The sequence below is a fragment of the Microcaecilia unicolor genome, chromosome 1 (assembly GCF_901765095.1).
Source record: "Microcaecilia unicolor chromosome 1, aMicUni1.1, whole genome shotgun sequence".
NCBI lineage: Eukaryota > Metazoa > Chordata > Amphibia > Gymnophiona > Siphonopidae > Microcaecilia > Microcaecilia unicolor.
The window spans coordinates 712,801,514-712,819,257 of NC_044031.1; the positions used below are offsets into that span (position 1 = coordinate 712,801,514).

The following is a 17,744-nucleotide window of genomic DNA, read 5'->3' on the forward strand; positions in this document are numbered from 1 at the left end:
GTGTTGGAATGGTTGGATGGGTACTTACTGATTTAGGGCCCCTTTTACTAAGCAGTGTTAGGCACTGATGCAGCATAAATTGAGGTACTGTAGGATGCACTCAGGTGTCCTATGATAAGTGCCATTTTAGTGTTTTAATCCATGTGCAGAAAATGTTTTCCAATTTTGGGGGGAGTGGTGTGTCAGGGGGCACTGTGCTAATCAGCAGCTACATTACCGCATCAGCCCTTACCACCCAGAAAATGGGTGGCACTAAGGGCTCGGACAGTAATTTCTTTTTTTTTAATTTTATAAATCTTTATTATACTTTTTAATTGCATAGGGGAAGTATAACATTATAACACTGAACAATGGTCTTGCACTGATGGGAAAATTGGCCAATTTATGGCTGTGGTAAAAATGGCCTTAACATGTGGGAAAACCCCACACAAGGGAAGGGGAAATGGGACTTGATATACTGCCTTTCTGAGGTTTTTGCAATTACATTGAAAGTGGTTTACATATGTTCAGGTACTTATTTTGTACCAGGGGCAATGGAGGGTTAAGTGACTTGCCCAGAGTCACAAGGAGCTGCAGTGGGAATTGAACTCATTGCCCCAGGATCAAAGTCCACTGCACTAACCACTAGGCTACTCCTCCACTAGCAACATTCCCTGTAGAAGCCTGCCCTTGCAGATCAGCAATGCGGCTGCACAGGCTTCTGTTTCTGTGAGTCTGATGTCCTGCACGTATATGCAGGACGTCAGACTCACAGTTACAGAAGCCTGCGCGGCCACATTACTGATCTGCAAGGGCAGGCTTCTACATGGAATGTTGCTAGTGGAATAGCAACATTCCATGTAGAGTCTTAAGTAGAGGAGTGTGGTAGCCGTGTTAGTCCACTCTTAAGGTTATCAATAGAAATCAAACAAAATAAAACATGGGAAAGAAAATAAGATGATACCTTTTTTATTGGACATAACTTAATACATTTCTTGATTAGCTTTCGAAGGTTGCCCTTCGTCAGATCGGAAATAAGCAAATGTGCTAGCTGACAGTGTATATAAGTGAAAACATTCAAGCATTACTATGACAGTCTGACAGGGTGGGAGGATGGGGATGGGTCGGAGGTATGCATGGGAACATCAAAGCATATCATTGATATTCTAACAGGATGGGTGTGGATAATTGAGGGGTGGGGTGATCAACAGAGAAATACAGCTTTATGGTTTATAATGGGCTAGGAACCCCAGATCCTTGTTAAGTCCTTTCTGTTGGGTGTTAAAATATTCAATCATTCTGACTTCAAAGGTCTTACGTTCTTGTATGGTTTTAAAGTTATCTTTCAGGATTCTCACTGTGAAGTCAAGGGTACAGTATCCTGGTCCTGTATAATGTTGACCAACAGGTGTGGGAACCCTACTGGCACCAGTATTGTTCATGTGATGTCTATGTAAATTGAATCTTGTCTTAAGCATCTGGCCTGTTTCTCCAATATAGCATCCTTCGTTACATTTTTTACACTGAATGATATATACCACATTGGAAGATGAGCAAGTGAAAGATCCCTTTATGTTGAATATCTTTCCTTTGTGGGTAACTGTGGGGTCCTGTGAAGGGCACATGTCCCTGTAATCTATCCAGTTGCAAACTATGCCAAAATATTTCACAGGACCCCACAGTTACCCACAAAGGAAAGATATTCAACATAAAGGGATCTTTCACTTGCTCATCTTCCAATGTGGTATATCTCATTCAGTGTAAAAAATGTAACGAAGGATGCTATATTGGAGAAACAGACCAGATGCTTAAGACAAGATTCAATTTACATAGTCATCACATGAACAATACTGGTGCCAGTAGGGTTCCCACACCTGTTGGTCAACATTATACAGGACCAGGACACTGTACCAGTGACTTCACAGTGAGAATCCTGAAAGATAACTTTAAAACCATACAAGAACGTAAGACCTTTGAAGTCAGAATGATTGAATATTTTAACACCCAACAGAAAGGACTTAACAAGGATCTGGGGTTCCTAGCCCATTATAAACCATAAAGCTGTATTTCTCTGTTGATCACCCCACCCCTCAATTATCCACACCCATCCTGTTAGAATATCAATGATATGCTTTGATGTTCCCATGCATACCTCCGACCCACCCCCATCCTCCCACCCTGTCAGACTGTCATAGTAATGCTTGAATGTTTTCACTTATATACACTGTCAGCTAGCACATTTGCTTATTTCCGATCTGACGAAGAAGGGCAACCTTCGAAAGCTAATCAAGAAATGTATTAAGTTATGTCCAATAAAAAAGGTATCATCTTATTTTCTTTCCCATGTTTTATTTCGTTTGATTTCTATTGATAACATGTAGAGTCTCAAATAGTAGCAACAAAATAGCAACATTCCATCTAGAATCTCCAATAGTAGCAACATTCCATGTAGAATTCCAAATAGGGAAAGGGAAATGGGACTTGATATACCCGCCTTTCTGAGGTTTTTGCAACTACATTCAAAGCGGTTTACATATATTCAGGTACTTATTTTATACAAGGGCATGCTAAGGCCACTTTTTGCCACACCTTAGTAAAAGGGCCCTGTAATGTCATTGAATCAATTTTAGCATACACTAATGCCCCTGTTTACTAAGGGCACAGTAGTGTTTTTAGCTCACACTAACCATTAGCGCACGCTAACCACGTAGGTGCCCGTACTATTTCTATGGGTGCCTATACGGTTAGTGCACGCTAATTGTAAGCGCACCCTAAAAAAACCGCTAACGCACCTTAGTAAACATACCCCTAAAATGTTAAAGATGTGCTTGTGAACTGCTTACACACTAACAGATGCACATCCCTAATTTCTGCCATCATATAGTGGTAATACAGCAGGGATGGGAACCACATTAGCAGCTGTGAGCCCCAATCCAGAAATGGTGGGAGCAGAGCAGAAGCTTTTGCCGTGATCAGCTGTTTCTGGGTTTTGGGGTGGGGTAAGGGGGAAAGTGAGTGAAAGCAGTGCACAGTTAACATGGATATGGTTCCAGAAAAGTAGGCGCAGCGATCAACTGTCTGGGGCTCTTCAGCTTGGAGAAAAGGCAGGCTGAGGGGAGATATGATAGAGGTCTATAAGATAATGAGTGGAATGGAACAAGTTGATGTGGAGCGTCTGTTTACACTTTCCAAAAATACTAGGACAAGGGGGCATGCGATGAAGCTGCAGTGTAGTAAATTTAAAACGAATCTGAGGAAGTTTTTCTTCATTCAGCGCATGGTTAGACTCTGGAATTCGTTTCCGGATAAGGTGGTTGGGGCGGTTGGCTTAGCAGAGTTTTAAAAAAGGTTAGACGGCTTCCTGGAGGAAAAGGACATAGAATGTTATTGAATGGACGTAGGAATAATCCACTATTTCTGGGATGGGCGGGACGAAATGCTTGTTCTTTTGGCCACTGTCGGAGACAGGGTGCTGGGCTCGATGGACCCTTGGTCTGTCTCAGCATGGTGATGCTTATGTTTAAGTCAGGTATGGGGCTCACAAGCCAGCAGTCCCCCAGCCCTGCCCTAGAGATGCCTACAGTTAGTCATAGCAGCGCATGACATTTCTGTCGCTAGCAGAAACATTTAAAAAATATTTCCACTGGGGGTTACCTGACAGTATTGTGCAGCGCCACGTGCTACCTGGTTACAGCTGGGTTAGAACGGGAGTCCTTACCATCAATGGGTGGCAGTAACTACTCCCCTCCCAATATGGCTACGCAGTAAAAGCAATCTTACATAGCATGGCCATGTTTTTCAGCCTTTTTTACCCGCTGTGGCAAAAAGGGGCCTCAGTGCAAGGCAAAAACGGCCTCTGCCACGATCACTACTACTACTACAAATCATTTCTATAGCGCTACCAGTAGTACGCAGCGCTTCACAATTGAACATGAAGAAAAGACAGTCCCTGCTCCAAAGAGCTTACAATCTAAATCACGTGGCACTTTTTACCACAGCTTAATAAAAGCTCTATGCTACCTTTTCATTTTTATCTTCTTAATGCAATTAGGGGCCCTTTTACTAAGGTGCGCCGAAAAATGGCCTGCGCTGGTGCTTAGGTGCGTGTTTTAGACGCAAGCAAGTCCATTTTTCAGCCCGCCTGGAAAAAAAGCCTTGGCCGAAAATGGACATGCGGCAAAATTAAAACCAGCACGTGTCCGTTTTCGGCCTGAGACCTTACCGCCACCCGTTCACTTGGCGGTAAGGTCTCGCACGCTAACTGGGTAGTAAAAGTCAGCGAGCGTACAATTGCGCTTACTGCTGGGTAAGTGCCACGTGGTTGAAAATATCTACTGCGTGTTTTGTACCCGCGTCAAAAATGGAATTACCGCCCGGGGCATGCAGTAGCCGGGCGGTAGTTCCAATTTGACATGCGTAGGCACCTACGCGCCTTCGTAAAAGGACCCCTTAGTGTTATCTTGCTTGGAAATGGAATGCTGTGATTGGATGGATGAGATCACATGGCCAGACAACAGGAATTCTTTCTTAGCATCTTTGTGGGATGTGACCGTTGGCTTCACTTGCCTGCGGAAGATTTGAGGATCTGAGGCTCCATTCCTTCTGAACAGAAATTCTTTTATGGGATAAACATAAAGGAATTCTGTTCAGAAGGAATGGATCCTCAGAAGCTTAGCGGAGATTGGGTGGCAGCACCGGTGGTGGGAGGCGGGGCTAGTGGTTGGGAGGAGGGGCTAGTGCTGGGCAGTCTTCTACGGTCTGTACCCTGAAAATGGCAGATACAAATCAAGGTCAGGTATACAGATAAAGTAGCACATATGAGTTTATCTTGTTGGGCAGACTGGATGGACCATACAGTTCTTTCTCTGCCGTCATCTACTATGGTTACTATGTTTATTGAACTCCTGGTGTCGGAGGGGTAGTTGAGTTCTGTTAATGTTGTTGTTCTTTGTTTTTATGTTGTAGGTCGCTTATTATTTGCTGGATACAATGATTATACTATAAATGTCTGGGATGTTCTGAAGGGGACTCGAGTATCTATTCTGTTTGGACATGAAAATCGTGTTAGCACTCTACGGGTTTCCCCTGATGGGACTGCTTTTTGCTCGGGATCATGGGATCACACCCTACGGGTAAGCGGATTTTTGCTTTTATAAGCGTACAGAGTGACTCTTCAACCTATTTGACTCTAAAGGCCCTCACTCTTATTCTAATCTCTTCTTGCTAGCCATGAAATTAGTGGGGAGATGGCAATGCCAGTAACTGCTCTGTCTCTTATGTGGAAAGAGAAGAAACACCTGTTATTTAAAGGCTGTCTTTATACTTTTGAAGAACACACTCCATAGACCTGCACTGAAGCATTTCAGCATTGCACACTCTTGAGGGGCATAATCGAAAGGGGCGCCCAAGTTTTCCTGAGGGCGTCCTCGCAGGACGTCCTGGCGAAGGGGCGGGGAAACCTGTATTATCAAAACAAGATGGGCGTCCATCTTTTGTTTCGATAATACGGTCGGGGACGCCCAGATCTTGAAATTTAGGTCGTCCCTAGAAATGGTCGTCCTTAGACTTGGTCGTTTCTGATTTTTGGCAATAATGAAAACTAAGGATGCCCATCTCAGAAACGACCAAATGCAAGCCCTTTGGTCGTGGGAGGAGCCAGCATTCGTAGTGCACTGGTCCCCCTGACATGCCAGGACACCAACCGGGCACCATAGGGGGCATTTCAGTGGACTTCAGAAAAGCTTCCAGGTACATAGCTCCCTTACCTTGTGTGCTGAGCCCCCCCAAACCCCACTAACCACAACTGTACACCACTACCATAGCCCTTAGGGGTGAAGAGGGGCACCTAGATGTGGGTACAGTGGGTTTGTGGTGGGTTTTGGAGGGCTCACATTTACCACCACAAGTGTAACAGGTAGGGGGGGATGGGCCTGGATCTGCCTGCCTGAACTGCACTGCACCCACTACAACTGCTCCAGGGACCTGCATACTGCTGTCATGGAGCTGGGTATGATATTTGAGGCTGGCATAGAGGCTGGCAAAAAATATTTTTAACATTTTGTTTGAGGGTGGGAGGGGCTTAGTGACCACGGGGGGAGTAAGGGGAGGTGATCTCCGATCCCTCCGGTGGTCATCTGGTCAGTTCGGGCACCTTTTTGTGCCTTGGTCATAAGAAAAAAAGGACCAGGTAAAGTCGACAAGTGTTCGTTGGGGATGCCCTTTTTTTTCCATTATGGGTCGAGGACGCCCATGTGTTAGGCATGCTCAAGTCCCGCCTTTCCTACACCTCCGACACGCCCCTGGGAACTTTGGTTGTCCCTGCGATGGAAAGCAGTTGGGGATACCCAAAATTGGCTTTCCATTATACGATTTGGGCGACTCTGTGAGAAGGACGCCCATCTTGCGATTTGTGTCGAAAGATAGTCGTCCTTCTCTTTCGAAAATAAGCCCGTCTGTGGTCTAGTGTGAAATTCTGAATCGAAGGGGCATTTTCAATATAATGTCTAAATTCGATTTTGGGCGTTTTACGAAAAACGTCCAAAAATCCAGTAGCGAACATGACCATTTTCAAACCAGAAAAATGTCCAACTTTTTGTTTCAAAAAAAATGGCCATTTGCAAAATGTTTTGTGCTCAGTGTGTCTATCGTTTAGGACCATTTTGAAAAAAAAAAATCTAAGGGAAAAATGCAGAAAAACAAGCCATTGGGTTATATGAGAGGCCAGCATTCTTAGTAGAGTGGCCAAACAGACGTTCTAGCAGAGCAGTGGGACACCTAGGGGGCATGTATATGTAGGTACCACCTGTAAGCATAAGGGCTATTGCAGTGATGTACAGTTGGGTTCAGTAGGTTATTGGTGGCTTTTGGAGGGCTCACACATTCCACCACAAGTGTACCAGTTAGAGTGGGATACGGGTCTGGGTCCCCTTCTCTACAGTCTACTTTAGTGACCATTAGGCTACTCTCGGGACCTGCTTGCTGCTGTAATAGGAATGGCCATTATATCTGAAGCTATCATAGAACTTGGTATGTACTGTCACTGTCACATCGTAGGGGGTTGGGAGGGCATCAGTGACCACAGAAGGAGTAAGGGGGGGGGGGGTTATGCCTTAATCCCTCCATTGGTCATTTAGGGCACCATTTGGTCACTTAGGGGTCCTTTTACAAAGGCACACTAGTGTTTTTTAGCATGCGCTAAATGCTAGGGATGCCCATATACTCCCATGGTTGTCTCTGGCATTTAGCGAGCACTAAAAACGGTAGCACACCTTTGTAAAACTGGTGTAGCCAAAAAGTCTTAATTTTGGCCTTAAATGTTTTCATTTTGTTCCTTTATTGCAGAAAAATGTCTATATTTCGGTGCCACCCATGTCCTGCCCAAAACACGCCCCTGACATGCCCCCTTGAAATGTGGACAAACCGTGGAGCAAAATATCTAAAATCAGGGTGTCGAAAATTGCAACTTGCCTGCCACCTTATGATGTGTTTTTTTTTGTTTTTTGTAAGTGAGCCCCTTAGCCTCCATAGGGGGAAGTTATCAATGTGGGTTACCATTCAGTCGGGATATTTTACCACAAGTTTCATGTTATTTTAGCACAGGGTTTCATTGCATAAAATGTGGGACCCTGTGCTAAATTAGCACAACTTGTGGCAAAGTAGCCCATGTTGATAATTTCTCCCCTTGGCCTTCTGCTCTGTAGATTTCATGAGTGTAACAAAAAAAGTTGTGCAAAGGAGAAAATCTCCACAGGAAAGAACTGAATAGCCTCTGAATTGGCCCAAATTTTGTTTTAGGCAATGTGATAAAACAAATCTAGTTTTATTTGTTATTCACTATTCCAAATATGCCCAGAGCATACAACATAAAGAATGCAAATGATCAGATGCCCTGAAATCCAGCTGTTTGTGTGTCTCAGGAATTTTTCAGAAGTGAAACACTTGTACTGAAACTTGAGTGCTCCAAAACTGTATAACTTTTACTGTGCTTCAGAAATATGAATAATTATTTATATACAGGATAAGCAATGAGCTTCGTAAACCATATGGCATTTGATAAATTTTATTGTCAGAATCTGTTTTTGTCTCTTTCATGTTGTGCGTCATGTAGGCTGAAATTGCATTTGGTTTAATGCCTGAAGCTCATTCACTGTGATGTTGTAACAGTATATCATGCACTAGTCTTCCCTGGAGACCATCCTTTTATTTTTAAAAACAATGTGCACTGTTTGAGGGATGCATCCGTTGTTACTGCTTATCTCTCACACAGTAGGTACTGGTGATCAGCTTCATACCAGAGCAGGACAGCAGATTGCATTTCCCTGGCAGAGGTGACCTTCATTTCAACCATTTCCTTTGTGGCTGGTTTCAGCTCCAAGTACATTTGTCCAAATTAAAACGTGTAGTTAAAGCTGGTGTGATGAATGAGAGACTCTGCCTGAAGGAGATGGCCTGAAAAAGTATTCCAAAGGAATCATTTTAATAAGCTGATCAAACATGTACGAAAACCTAATCTGTTTTACAGCAACCACTGGCTCTCCATCAAATTCAGATTGAGTTCAAAATTCTGACTCTTACTCACCGAGCCATTTACACTGGCTCCCCTCTCTTATCTAGTCTTTCACCCCAATCCTTCTTCCTCATCCCACTTCCCACATTCTTCTCATGGGCTACTGGCCATTCTATTGGTTGCCTCCTCATTCCACCGTCTTTGTGAGTCAACACTCTGGAATGCATCACCCATTACTCTTCTGCTTGAATCCTCATATGCTAAATTCAAATAAGCTTTGAAACCCATCTTTTTATATAACCATTTGGCAGACCCTAGCTGCCTGGATTGGTGGTCATTTGGGATTGTTTGCCTGCTTCTTCCTCTCTCTTTTCCCTGTGTAGTTTGCCTATTCTTTTCCTTTCCTCTGATCTATTTATTCAGTTCCTTTCCTATTGAATTATGGAGTTCTGTGTCTTTTTCTAGGTATTATATCTATTGTAAATTACCTTGATCTGCTTTTGCATGAAAGGCGGTATATTAGATTACTGAATAAACTTAAACATCAATACTAATTTTGTTTTTTTTTTTATCGTTTTTTTTTTTCAGATATGGGCTTGATCCTTTGGTCAACATCAACTCATTATAAAACTTATGTTGGATTCTTCAGCATATGGAAAGGACTAAGATAATTTATAGATGTGATCTGTGTTTAGAGAAGTTTTAGAATGTTATTGCAGTTTACCTATGACTTGAAACAAAACCCAGTTAACTGAATATCATTCGGTATCCTATCAAACACAGTTTATTAGAGTCCCAGAAATATACAGAAACAGTGTGCTATGTAGAAAACACGGTACCTACCACTTTCAGCAGAGCAAGGAAAACAAAATTATACAACATAGAAAAAGTTTCTACTCTGTTTTTAAGACTACCTACTTTTCATAGGATTAGTTTAACAAAATTCTATAACATGCACTTTTCTTTGAAAGTCCTACTGGTCTCATAGGATGTAGACATTTCTGCACATGGATGTATTATTTGCATGGACTGTATTTATTTATTGATGTTCTTAGAAATGTACAGTAGGAACCAAATGTCTTTGAAGGGGCTTTAAAAGATTTGCACAGTCTTCAGGTAGTGAACCGGTTGTGGATAGTAGAATTTAAATTGGAAATCGGTGCAGCACACGTCATCACGATGGCTACAATTCTGGGAAATTGTGCGGCATGCAGAAATTAATGTACAGAAAGTACTCTGGAACGGGGATGACCCTGCATATAAAAATATCTCCATAAACTCTGCAATTTATATGCCTCGTGGTGTGAGCAGAATTTAGAATATTTGAACAGTATCTCTCTGTGTGATCAGCTGAGATGATTCTTTGTTGCTTGACAGGAAAAAAAAATGACTTTCCTGCTTTTGTTTTGTAACATTAAACCATTACAGGAATAAGGAAAGACAAACCTGTATGTAGCTTACTTTTTATTTGTGTAATGATCAATTCCTGATCATTTTCTGCAGCAGCTGCTTGGTGAAAGTGGTGCCCTCTTGTCTGAAGTGTCGCCATGTAATACCAGGGCACTAGCGGACTTTTAATTCTGGTGACTTGGCACCTGTAACAGAAAAGCAAAATGATTTCTTTATAGATTTTTCACAGAAGCATCATCGAACCAGAACAAAGTGTTTTCTTAATAGGGTTCTAGGTTGAAATTCCGCTTCTCCCACTTAACGTTTCTCATAATCTCGGACAAGTCGCGTCGCCCTCTGTTACCTCAGATTGTAAGTTCGCATGGGCAGGGACCTACCTATTGTACCAAAATTTGTAATTTTACTTTAAGCTCAGATTTGTAAAGGTGAATAAATCTAAACTTCAAATCCATATCCAAGTCTGCAGAGAGTATCTAAAGTCAAGTGCTATGAAAATAAGTTGTTTGGGAACAGTTTAAAAGATATTCAGAGGGATTTAACGGGCCAGAAATGGCTCCGGGCTGGTTAAATCGCTTGTTTGGGGATTTCCGCTGATATTCAGTGGCACTTACCAGGGTAGTGCGTGCTCCAGTGGTAATTCCGAGTTTGACGCACGCTGAATCCCGCAGTAGAAAATAATTTTCTTGTTTTTTACCACGGGGGGTGTTCCTGGCAGTAACCGGCAGCGTGTATACATTGGCGTGTGCTGCATGGTTACTGCATGGGTAGCGTGTGAGCCCTTACCGCTAGGTCTATGGGTAGCGGGTAAGGGCTCAGGCCTTAAATAGGCACGTGCTAGTTTTAATATTAGCACAGGCCCATTTCCCGGCCCGTTAAAAAATAGCCTTTTCCCCAGCCTTGGTAAAAAAAATGGCCCAATGCGCCTAAAAGATGCGCCCACACTTACGCAGGCCACTTTTTACTGCGGCTTTGTAAAAGGACCCCTTAACCACCTAAATTAAGTGGTCAAATCGGACCGCATAAAAGTGAGTCCTATCTTTATGCTGTGTTGCTTAGGTAGTTAACTGCTGAATATGACACTTAGGGGTCCTTTTACTGAGGTGCGCCGAAAAATGGCCTGAGCTGGTGTAGACGCATGTATTGGACATGCGCAGGTCCATTTTTCAGCGTGCCTGCAAAAAAGGCCTTTTTGTTTTTGGCTGAAAATGAACATGCGGCAAAATAAACATTGGCGTGTGTCCATTTTGAGCCCGAGACCTTACTACCACCCACTGACCTAGCGGTAAAGTCTCACGTGTTAGCCGGGCGGTAATGTTCTACGTTCGTACAATCCTGATTACCACCCGGTTAGCGCCACACACTAGAAATTTTCCGGCGCTCCTAGTGCATGCACGTAAAAAAATGAAATTTCCACCCGGGTAATGCAGTAGCTGGGTGGTACTTCAAAATTGACATGCATAGGATGCGTGAACACACCTATGCAGCTTGGTAAAAGGGCACCTTAACCACTTAGGAGAGAATCAGCTGCATAAACCTGGATATTCAGTGACGGGTCCCTGGCATTGCCTGGCATTGAATATCCGGGAATAATGCTGGTGGCAACTAAAAAATGCTCACTGCTGCTGCTGAATATCCACCCATAAATTTACAGTGATGCATATTGTTCAGTCCGATTTTTTTTAAACACTGAAGAATAATATAAAGAGAAGTGACATATTTTAATGTATAGCTTTGCCTTTTGATGCAGATTGTTAGGGGTTAATTTTGAATACCTGTGGCAGACTCCTGTTTTTTGACAGAAGAGGGATGCGTGTTGTGAAAAGCCAAAATAAGCAAACTGTGATTTGAGGTTTTTCTGGCAATTATTGCCCCTATACGTAAGAGATGGGTGCTATTCACAACATTTGTAATTGAATGAGGGTTTTGTTGACTAACTCTTTAGTTCAGGACTAGGTGTAGGATAGGCACTGAGGTAGAGTCATTTTCAAAGCCATATCTGCAGGCAGAGCAATACTTTAATAAAAGTGCCTGCCGTGTACATGGGTAACAGTGCACATGCAGTGCCATTTTGCAGAACTTTTACCTGCTGTAGAGGGTTGTGATCCTGAGGGCAATGTTGGGGCAGGGTTTAGACAGAAGTATCCTCACAAATGAACAGGTGGAAATGTGTGTCTGTACTTTTGCTATGATCAGGGCTTTTTTTTGAGGGGGTACTGAGTACCGGCACCTTTTCCATTGTCTGCAAAAATTGACCCATGGACCCCTAGTTTTAATGAAAGAGCTCAGGCTCTGCACCAGTGCCGTAGCGAGGGCGGCTGCCACCCGGGGCGGTTCGCCGCTGCGCACCCCCTCCCCTGTGCAGCATGGCGCACCCCCCCCCCCCCCGGCACACATTCTTACCAGTCGCGCGCGTAGGAAAGGGAGTGGGTGGGAGGGCCGGTCCACCCCGAGTGTACGTCGCTGGGAGCTGTGTTGGCTCCGCTGGTTCCCTGCTCTGTCTGCCCCGGAGCAGGAAGTAACCTGTTCCGGGGCAGAGGGAGCGGGGAACCAGTGGAACCAACACCCTCCAGCGGCGTGCACCCGGGGCGGACCGCCCCTCCTGCCCTCCCCTTTCTATGCCACTGCTCGCACACCAATTCTGCCTTGTCATGATTCTGTGACTGGTTGCAGGGGGCCTGGCTATTGTGGGGTGGGTCCCTCAGTGATCACTCCACCCTTGAAAAATGGCCTAGCATTTGAGTACCGGCACCTTTTTTTGCTAGAATAAACACACTGGCTGTAATCATTTTCAAGGTGAAAGGACGTGTACAGTACTGTAAGCAGTTATCTGCTTTTAAATAAAGGGGGTAAATTTTTCATCAGCAGTTACTACCCTAGCCAGATTCAAAACAAAATAAATATACAGCAAAGTATCAACTTGAAAGTTTCTTGACTCTTTTATGGCACTTTTGATCTTTATTCATAGGTCATCATCTTAAATATGTTTGCTGTTTTTTTTAATTATGGTTTTATGGGTTTGCCCTTTTTAGTTTTAAAATTCTATCCTCAAGCCTTGTTTTTGTTGCACTGAGGCTTTGATGTAGAAGCAGCTTTCAAAAGTGCCAGTTCCTGTACCACTGCAACAAAAAGAGGGATCTTAAATATTTTATGTGTGTTACTAATTGAATTATATATTTAAAAACATCTTGTGCTACTGCATATGTATATTTGCATCAGGCCATTATTTCCAAGACTGGGGAAGTCGGTGTCATCCATGCAGAATAAAAATTGAAGAGGGAAAGTGGGAATGCAAACCAGACTAAACAAGAACAGGACCACGGAGGTACTAAAATGAAGCAATATTTATTGAAAAGTAAAGCGACTCGACACAACGTATTTCGGCTGGAAGGCCTACATCAGGAGTCTATAAATTAAAATAAAAAAATAAAAATCAAACAAAATGTATTTTGCATTTTGTTTTATTTTTATTTTAATTTATAGACTCCTGATGTAGGCCTTCCGGCCAAAATACGTTGTGTCGAGTCGCTTTACTTTTCAATAAATATTGCTTCATTTTAGTACCTCCGTGGTCCTGTTCTTTAGCAGCCTGGTTTGCATTCCCACTTTCCCTCTTCAATTGAGTTCCTCCGTGGGATCTTTTTGAGTTCTCCGCATCTGTGGATTCTCTTTGGACTTCATCCATGCAGGATAAACCACTTATGGGCCTTTTTAAAATATGGGCTTAGCATGTTTTAACACGAGACTTTCCAGGATGGTAAGCCCAGATTTAAGGTGCCAGTATTTTAAGGATTTTCTTTTTCCCTTTTTTCCCCCCCATGTCTCACTAATTTTTCCATGAACACGTGTTGCTTACAAAATTATTAACGTGGAAGCACTTCCTGCCACCTATTTAAGAGGGGCTAAGTGCTCCCTCATTAAGTCTGTGTTATCCAGTTAGTGTGTGCTAGCTGGATAATTCTGGAATGTCCATTCCCCATCCGTGCCATGCCCCCTCCCCCAAAAAATAAATAACACTCCGTTAGCGTGCAGACAGGCAAATTATCACAAAGTGTTTTAACTTGTTATGCAATAAGACTTTTTCGGTTCACTAACTGTGCATTAGGGCTTAATGCCCTGTAGTAAAAGGACCCCTTAAATATAAAAATAGCCTTAAAATCAGGCTTTAAATATAAATTCTGTAAAAGTATTCTTCCATACCAGTTCCCAAAACTGTGGCCACTCACATTGCTTTAGCAAATTGTGGCATATGCAAGGGTACTTAAAAACATTTTTTATTTCTCTGAATCACCCCCACGTCCTGCTCCCACACCTAAAAAATATTCCGTGCAACTGCCACATCAGCACCAAACTGCCTCATCACCCTGTAAATTGTCCTAACCCTCAAAACTACCCTCCAAAAATTACTCCACTACCCTGTAGAGGCCCCACACCCAACAAACTATCCCACTCCCAAAAACTACCTTACCTGCAACTGCCCACCCCACAAACTGCCCCAATCCCAAAAACTACCCCTCTAACTGCCACATACTCAAAACGTACCCTCTGCAACTGCCATATCACCTCACATCCTGCCCCCACACCCAAAAATATATCCTGCAACTGTCAAACCACCATCAAACTGCCTCTACCCCATAAAACTATCCCACTTCAAAAATAACCCAACTCCTTCAACAGCCCCATCACCCTCTAAACTGCCTCAACCCCCAAAACTAACCACCATAACTGCCTCACTATCCCATAAATTGCCCCATCTCCAAAAACGACCCCCTGCAACTGCCTCATCCCGCAAACTACCTCACTCCCAAAAACTACTCTATCTGCAACTAAAACATCCCACAAACTGCAGCAACCCCAAAAGCTGCTCCATCGTCCCACAAATTGCCCTACAACTACCTCAGCATGCAGTGAGTAGGTGTAATCCGTTGGGTTGGTCGTGAGCCCTTGGGCCCTGGCCGAGGCCAGCAGGGCGCCGACCCAGGCCAAGGGGAGACCGACCCACCACCGCACACCCCAGCTACACAATACCCCCTAAGCTACCCCTCCCTACAGTCCCTCAGGAAGAAGGGAAATAGGCATACAGGCGGGCCTCGCGGCCGAACCGGAACCCACGCAGAGCCACTCGTGCGAGCCTCACGGCTGAACTGGAACCCAATCACACACAGGGAGGGGTGAAAGAACCCAGAGGGCCCCAAGAGGCCAGACACGCGCTGAACACCAGCAATAGGGCAGAGGGGGAACCAAAGGACCAGAGCAGGCCACGCCCACGCAGGGGACTAGGGCAGGACAGGGAAACTAACACAGCAACCCCCCCCCACCACCACCAGGGTAGGAGCCCCAGGCAGAAGCCAGAGGAACCAAACACAAAAGGAAGGCAGAAAGCCTTTGCCTCAACCCCACTGTAGACAGAGGCACCCAGAACACAAAGGGTTAAGCTTGTAGAGCCAGCAGAGAGAGAGTGCCATAAATCAACAAACAATCAGAGAGAACGCTTCCCCTCCCGAGAGGGAGTGGGGCCCATCCAAACAAACACACTGGCAGAGGCAGGAATACAATACACACAGTACACAAAGGGTTAAACTCACTGAGCCAGCAGGCCGGGACACTGGGAAAAGATCCTTAAAACAAACAAACAAAGGAGAACGCTCTCACTCAGCCCAGAGAGGCTGAGCAATGCCCAGCCCCCACTAAACAAACGAGCAGCTGACCCTGATTACAGAGCTACCCACACACACACACACAGCAGCAGCTAACCCAGAGGGAAGGAAAAGAATACTCTAAATCAACACAGATCCCTGTCAGAACCTAGAGCACGTTCTGAGAGAAACCTATCAGGCTTTCCTGTTACCACCAAATAAGTAACGCAAAAGCAGAGAAACTCTTCAGCTGCAGGCTAAAGTACTAACCCCTGACGTCAGCACAACCCCTGGCAGCCAATCAGAAGAGACGTCCCCCCTCCCCCTCAGCCAAACCGGCAGAATCATAACATCACCCCCCCTTCAAGGGCCCCCCCTACCCCGTCCACGAGGTTTAGGTTTGTGAGGGAAAAGGCGATGGAACCGTCTGACTAGGTCTGGCGCGTGGACATGAGTAGCGTCCTCCCAGGAGTTGTCTGCCGGTCCATATCCCTTCCACGCAATGAGATACTGGAGATGTCCCCGGAAGCGCCTTGCATCCAAGACATCCCGGACTTCGTATTCCCCCTGGGAGGCTGAGATGGCTGGACTAGCAGGCAACGCGGGCAAAGCCCCTTTTCTCAGAATCACAGGCTTCAGCAAGGACACATGAAAGGTGTTATGTACCCGTAATGTAGGTGGTAATTTTAGCTGATAACAGACCCGATTCACTTGCCTCACAATGGGATACGGGCCTACAAATCGAGGTGCAAAGCGGGAGGAGGGAATCTTCAGACGAAGATTACGCGTGGACAACCACACCAAGTCGCCAGGCTGGAAGTGCGGTTCCACTCTGCGAGACCGATCCGCTTGGCGTTTCATACGAGCGGAGGTCACTCGCAGCACTTTCTGAACTGATGACCAAATTGCTTGGAGCGAGGTCACCGCATCGGCCGCTGCCGGGACATCCAAGTTGGTTTTCAAGGGGGCTGGTATCCGCGGATGTCGTCCATATACGATGTAAAAGGGCGAAGCGCCCGTGGCCGAGCTCACTCGGTTGTTATGAGCGAATTCTGCCCAAGGCAGCAGCTGACTCCAGTTGTTGTGGTGCTCATTGACATACATCCGTAGGAACTGCTTCAAGCATTGGTTCACTCGTTCTGTTTGGCCATTGGATTGTGGGTGATATCCCGACGAAAAGTTCAGCTTTACTTCAAGGGCCCGATTCAGGGCTCTCCAGAACTTTGAGACAAACTGTACTCCTCGATCAGAGGTAATAGATTCTGGCAGACCATGGAGACGAAAAATAGAGCTGATGAAATACTGTGCCAGCTTCACCGCCGAAGGAAGGGTAGGCATGGGTATGAAGTGGGCCATTTTAGAAAACCGGTCCACCACTACAAAGACAACTGTGTGCCCTTCAGAGTTAGGCAGATCCGTAACAAAGTCCATGGCAATGTGGGTCCACGGTCTCTCAGGTACCGGTAAAGGCATCAGCAACCCCTGGGGTCTCCGACGGTCAGCCTTATGCTGGGCGCACTCAGGACACGCAGCCACAAACTCCTGCACATCCCGATCAAGTGAAGGCCACCAATACTGCTGGGAGATGAACCGCTTGGTTCCCAGGATCCCAGGATGTCCAGCCATTCGAGAGGCATGCCCCCATTGGAGTGTCTTTTCTCTCAGCCGGGGTGGCACAAAGGTCATACCTGCAGGTACTGCTAGCGTCATCGCGAGCACAATGACATCAGGTTTAATTATATACTGCAGGGGTTCTTCCTCCAGGTCAGCCTCCATGGACCTGGAGAGGGCATCTGCCTTGATGTTCTTCTCCGCTGGACGATAGGTCAGAATGAAATCAAAGCGGGAGAAGAATAGTGCCCACCGGGCCTGGCGAGGATTCAGCCTTCTCGCTTCTCGTAAATAAGTCAGGTTTTTATGGTCCGTGAACACCATGAAGGGCTCCTGCGCCCCTTCCAGCAGATGACGCCATTCTTCCAGGGCCAATTTAATGGCCAATAGCTCCTGATCCCCGATGGCATAATTCTTCTCGGCAGGGGTATACTTTTTAGAGAAGAATGCACATGGGAGAAGTTTCCCACTGGGGTGGGCCTGGGACAGCACTGCTCCTACGCCAACCGATGATGCATCCACTTCCACGAAAAATTTATTTGTCGGGTTGGGATGGCGCAACACTGGAGCTCCAACAAATGCCTGTTTCAGATTCTCAAAGGCCT

The 17,744-nt window shown here is 45.1% G+C and overlaps 1 protein-coding gene across 1 annotated transcript in view; it reads left to right on the plus strand.

Annotated features, from left to right (window-relative positions):
• The window catches only part of GNB5 (G protein subunit beta 5), a 125,894-nt gene extending 116,672 nt beyond the window's left edge, over nt 1-9,222 (plus strand). The window contains exons 11-12 of the mRNA XM_030189311.1: nt 4,945-5,111; nt 9,074-9,222. Coding sequence (XP_030045171.1) covers nt 4,945-5,111; nt 9,074-9,085 — 179 coding nt within the window. The 3' untranslated portion in view covers nt 9,086-9,222. The remainder of the gene's footprint in view (nt 1-4,944; nt 5,112-9,073) is intronic.
• Nucleotides 9,223-17,744: the final 8,522 nt, after the last annotated feature.